This window comes from Mirounga angustirostris, unplaced genomic scaffold (assembly GCF_029215605.1).
Source record: "Mirounga angustirostris isolate CCGP_5_RB_7025 unplaced genomic scaffold, mMirAng1.0.hap1 SCAF_1, whole genome shotgun sequence".
NCBI classification, from domain to species: Eukaryota; Metazoa; Chordata; class Mammalia; order Carnivora; family Phocidae; genus Mirounga; species Mirounga angustirostris.
Window position 1 is genome coordinate 209,140,459 of NW_026991709.1, and position 5,689 is coordinate 209,146,147.

General features: G+C 41.5%; 1 protein-coding gene across 2 annotated transcripts; it reads right to left on the bottom strand.

Moving 5' to 3' along the window:
- Positions 1-312: 312 nt before the first annotated feature.
- On the bottom strand, positions 313-5,427 carry LOC123834126 (olfactory receptor 7D2). Of its 2 annotated transcripts, XM_045863091.2 has the most exons (2): positions 5,418-5,427; positions 313-1,380 (listed from the first exon to the last, which is right to left on the bottom strand). In XM_045863091.2, exons 1-2 carry the CDS (start codon positions 5,425-5,427, stop codon positions 452-454), a joined length of 939 nt encoding a protein of 312 aa, XP_045719047.2. In that variant the 3' UTR covers positions 313-451. The 2 variants fall into 2 exon arrangements, with proteins under 2 accessions (XP_045719047.2, XP_045719046.2); XM_045863090.2 differs by lacking the exon at positions 5,418-5,427 and having other exon boundaries at positions 313-1,390.
- Between the last annotated feature and the right edge of the window lie 262 nt (positions 5,428-5,689).

The following is a 5,689-nucleotide window of genomic DNA, read 5'->3' on the forward strand; positions in this document are numbered from 1 at the left end:
TGACTGTATTTTATTATGTATTTTAATCATATTTTATCCAGTAAAAAAACCCCAAAACACTGTTGGTAATACATGCACATGAACAACACAAACCTACAACAAAACACATAGAAATAAGTTAAGGTGAACAATCAATAGTTTAAGCATTCTCCACCAACATTTGAGATAACAAGGCTAAAGTAAATGCTCCAAATCCAAGTTAGAACTCACCAGTGAGGAAGTAAGAAAGATCAAGGACATACTTTTTGGACAACAGATAAAGCAGAAAGATCATCAGATAAATTATGTGGAAATTAGTTGTTTAAAAGTGTGTAAAAACTAGGGGAGTGCAGTCATAGCTCCTTCAGGATTAGGTGAAAGAGGGTTTACAAGATTCAAGAGTAAACTTTAGAATCAAAATTTTTGCTTTTGGGATCCATAAAACTTCTTAGTCCTGGGGCCAAGAGATCCATCACAGATGAGAGGTTGCTCTACTGAGAAGCCTTCCCAGAGCCCCCTTCACATCCTTGTTCCTCAGGCTGTAGATGAAGGGGTTCAGCATGGGGGTGACCACAGTATACATTACTGAAGCCACTGAGACTTTCTGGGGGGAGTGAGTTACTGCAGAAGTGAAGTAGACCCCAACACTTGTTCCATAAAATAAAGAAACCACTGAGAGGTGAGACCCATAGGTGGAAAATGCTTTTTGCTTTCCCCCCAGTGAAGGCATCTTCCTTATCGATGAAGCAATCTGTGAGTAGGAGAAAAGGATCCCAACAAGGGGAAAAACACCCAGCACACCAGTCATAAAGTATATCAATGCACTGTTCAGGAAGGTATCAGAGCAGGCCAACTTGAGAATCTGTGTCAGTTCACAGAAGAAATGTGGAATTTCAAGATCTCGGCAGAAGCTCAGATGCATCATCAGAGAGATGTGAAGAAGAGATGTCATGACACCAACGAACCAGGTCACAAGAACCAGCAGGCCACAGAGGCGTGGGTTCATGATGACCATGTAGTGCAGGGGGCGGCAGATGGCCACAAACCGGTCATAGGCCATTATAGTCAGGAGTAGAGTGTCCAGGATAGGAAAAAACATGGAAAAATAGACCTGCGTGAGGCAGTCCATATAGGAGATGGCTTTGTTCTCTGTATGGATGTTCACCAGCATCTTGGGCACTATGGTGGTGCTGAAACAGATGTCAACCAAGGACAGGTTGGAGAGGAAGAAGTACATGGGGGTGTGGAGGTGGGGGTCAGAGCAGATGGCCAGGATGATGAGCAGGTTCCCGAGCACAGTGACCAGGAACATGGACAGGAACAGCCCAAATATGAAGGGCTGTAATTCTGGATCCTCAGAGACCCCAAGGAGGATGAACTCTAAAACTTCTGTTCGGTTTCCTGCTTCCATGTACCTGATATATCTATGAAGGAAGAGACAAGAGCAACATGAATTAGCAGCAAACTGGCACACTCCATGTAACAAAAATATTGACCATGCTTTTCACTCAAGTTATTTGTGAAGTCAGTCATTGTGTCTAAGTGTTGGGTCTCCTTTCACTTATAAGTGAAATCTGAAAAAATGGAGTCTTTTATGCCAACCACCCATCTTAGGCAAAATAAGTCAGCCAGAGAAGGACAAATACCATATGATTTCACTCATTTGTGGAATTTAAGAAACAAAACAAACAATCATAGTGGAAAAAGAGAGGAAAACCAGGGTGCCTGGGTGGCTCAGTCAGTTAAGCATCTGCCTTTGGCTCAGGTCATGCTCCCAGAGTCCTGGGATTGAGCCCCACATCGGGCTCCCTGCTTCTCCCTCTCTCTCTGCTGCTCCCCCTGCTTTTGCTCTCTCTCTCTGTCAAATAAATAAATAAAATCTAAAAAAAAAAGAAAGTGTTGAATCACTAAATTATACAGCTGAAACTAATATTACACTGTATGTTAACTAACTGGAATTTAAATAAAAACAAAAAAACCTCCAAAAACTGAAAAAAAAATCCATTTTATAACAACAGAAGTAAAATGGAATCCTACAGAATGGAGTCTAGAATTCCTAATTACCTATCTTTAAAAAATTTTTTTAAATTTAAGTTCAATTTAGTTAACATATATTATATTATTAGTTTCAGGGGTAGAATTTAGTGATTCATCTGCATCATGTAACACCCAGTGCTCATTACATCAAGTCTCCTCCTTAATGCCCATCCCTCAATTACCCCATCCCCCGACCCACCTCCCTTCCAGCAACCCTCAGTTTGTTTCCTAGAGTTAAGAGACTTGTCTCCCTCTCTGTTTTTTTTTTTTTAAGATTTTATTTATTTATTTGACAGAGAGAGAGGCAGCGAGAGAGGGAACACAAGCAGGGGGAGTGGAAGAGGGAGAAGCAGGCTTCCTGCAGAGCAGGGAGCACGATATAGGGCTCGAACCCAGGACCCTGGGGTCATGATCTGAGCTGAAAGCAGTCGCTTAACAACTGAGCCACCCAGGCGCCCCTCCCTCTCTGTTTTTATCCTAATCACCTATCTTAAGCATCCATTTTATAATAGTCCTGTTGGATGGTCATGGAGCTTCAAAATGGGACACATCAACATCATGTACCTCCTGGTAGGAGGCACTGGAAAGGACCCAATGTTACTTCTGTGAGATTCCTGCCAAAGATGCAGGACTTCAATCTAAAGACTAGGGAGCATCAGACAAACTCAAAATGAGGGACATTCTACACAATTTCTGACTTGTGCCCTTCAAAAATGCCAATGTCATCATATACAAAGAGAGTCTAGGAACTGTTCCAGATGAAAGGAAGCTTAAGAGACATGTCAACTGAATGAAATGCATGATCCTGGATCTTCTTTTGCTATAGATGACATTGTTAGGATAAATGTCAAAATAGGAATGAGTTCTGTAATTTTGATAGTAGTATTATATCAATGTTACTATCTTGATTTTGATCTTTGTGCTGTGGTTATGTGAGGAAAATGTCCTTGTTTTTAGGGGATACCAAAGAGTTAGAGGTAAAGAGGTACCATATTTACAGTGTAACTTACTTGTAAATGGTTCTGAAAACACACACGAAGAAAAGGAAGAGAGAAAAGTGGATGAAGAAAAAAGTAAAGATGGTAAAATTTAACATCTGGGGGATCTGGTAAAGGATATACATAGGAGCTATTTATATTGTTCTTCCAACTTTTCTGTAAATCTGAAATGAGGTCAAAATTAAAAGTTAAAAAGTAGCATTTTCACACAATGCCCAGTCGAAAAAAAAAAAGAAGAAGAAAATCTATCCATGGATGGATAGATTGTTGTCAGGAAAGAGTCAAACTTCTAAGAACACTGCAGGTGAGGTGACCACTCACAGATTTAGAGCCTACATTCACACTCCCCTAGAAAACTCAGCCAGAGGAATTAGTCTAAAGTGGTCCTGGATGAATTGTATTCTAGGTGTCAGGCAGAAGCAAACACAAATCTCTGGAAGGGGTTTTCATCTGAGGATATCCGCCTCAGTGTCCACAAGGGAGATTGGTCTGAGGTTTTTCTTTCTTTTAACATCCTTTCCATGCTTGCCTGCATATGCTGGTTCCTTCTGACTTCCCAGTCTTATTACGGACTACACCAGCCTTTCTATTCTTTTTTTTTTTTTTAAGATTTTATTTATTTGACAGAGAGAGACACAGCAAGAGAGGGAACACAAGCAAGGGGAGTAGGAGAGGGAGAAGCAGGCTTCCTGCTGAGCAGGGAGCCCAATGTGGGGCTCGATCCCAGGACCCTGGGATCATGACCTGAGTTGAAGGCAGACGCTTAATGACTGAGCCATCCAGTCGCCCCTACACCAGCCTTTCGAAGCACCAACACTTTGGCCTTTGTAGGAATTCTAAAAATGCTGTGATTCTTCCCCCAGCCATGCCTGTGAAGTACTGCCCTCCCTGATGGGGCTCTTGCATGCCTTTGTCTTCTCCGTGATCATTCCTGTCCTTGTTTCTCAGATGAAACATCACTTCTTCAGGGGAGCCTTTCCTGAGCCCTCCCTGCCCACCAAGTGTAGTCCTCTAATCCATGCCTTTATAGTCTCCTGCATTTTTCTTCACTGCACAAATCATAACTATATTCACATTTACTTATGGAATTATCTGATTAATATCTGTCCCTCTTACCACTGAATCATAAACCACACAAGTTCAGATCACAAGTTACAAAATTTACTTTTCCTCATATCTCCCATGCTTTGTACTCGAAGAGCATGGAAAGTGGAATAAAGACTGAAACCAAAAATGATCCCATATATTACAAACCAGAAATCTACAGGTTGATCTCTGACTATGGAAGCAACAAACTGAACAAGGAGTAAAATGAAGCATGAATCAATTGATGCAGAAAATAACACAGCTTCCAAACAAATCAAAATACATTTAATAAAATCTAAGTTACTGATGGGAAGGGAACAGAGTAAAATTTTAGTCACATGGAATCGAAGGATACTGCCAAAAGGTGATAAAGAATAGCTATGTTGGGCGCCTGGGTGGCTCAGTTGGTTAAGCGACTGCCTTCGGCTCAGGTCATGATCCTGGAGTCCCTGGATCGAGTCCCACATCGGGCTCCCTGCTCAGCGGGGGGTCTGCTTCTCCCTCTGACCCTCCTCCCTTTCATGCTGTCTCTCATTCTCTCTGTCTCAAATAAATAAATAAATAATAAAATCTTTAAAAAAAAAAAAAAAGAATAGCTATGTTAAAGCAAGGGTTAATCCAAGACCCATTATTAAACCCTAAAAAACAAAACAAGCAGACAAAAAGCAGAAAGAGGTAATGATGCCTGCTATTATAATTATTTAACATTGTTTCCAATAATTAAAAAGAAATGGCATAAGACAGAAAAGTGAATGAGATACAATATTAGGAAATCAAAAGCAAATCTGGTCGCTATCAGCTGCTGATGTGATTGCCTGCTGCAGTTAGAACGAATCAGTGTCATTAGCTTCTTATGGATCTGTAAACAATCATTAGGAAAGATAAGAGAGGTCTATTCACAATTGCAGTGATGACATAGATAACACCTGGCATGGAGTGGGCATTCAGTACATATTTTGTGAATCACAGAGTATATACAACCCAGTAGAAACCAAGTCATGATGGCGGTGGGGTGAAGAAGGAGATATCCTGCTGGACAGATTCTTCAATTATTGCATGCATTAGAATCACCTGGAGGACTTGCTAAAACCGATTGCTGAGTCTCCCCCCGGGTTTCTGTCAGCAGGTCTTGGGCAGGGACTGAGACTATATTTTTCTAACAAGCTCCCAGGAGATACGGTGGTGGCTGCTCCAGGAATGACTAGTTGAGAACTACTACACCAGAGACGCACAAGGAAGTTGTGAGCAGGTGGGTTAGAAAAGTCGGCTTGAGGGAGTACCAACAGTGACACTGTGGAAGTCACTAGTTTCCAGAACGAGGGCCCATTAGAGCTGGGGGTGACAGAAAATAGTAGCAATGGAATCCAAAAAGACATAACCAGGGAAATAAATTCCAGAAGCTAAAAAAAAAAAAAAGGGGGGGTCATGAGTCATTATCAATCCTATAACCTCCTTCCCCCAACCGATTTTTAGTCCTCCTTTTCATACCCAGTACTCACTAGGACGGTGTGACTCAGTTGGCTGCCATTGCATAAAGAAATGTTTGTGTAACCTCTTTCTCCTCTGTTGGATGCTGATGACAGACTCTA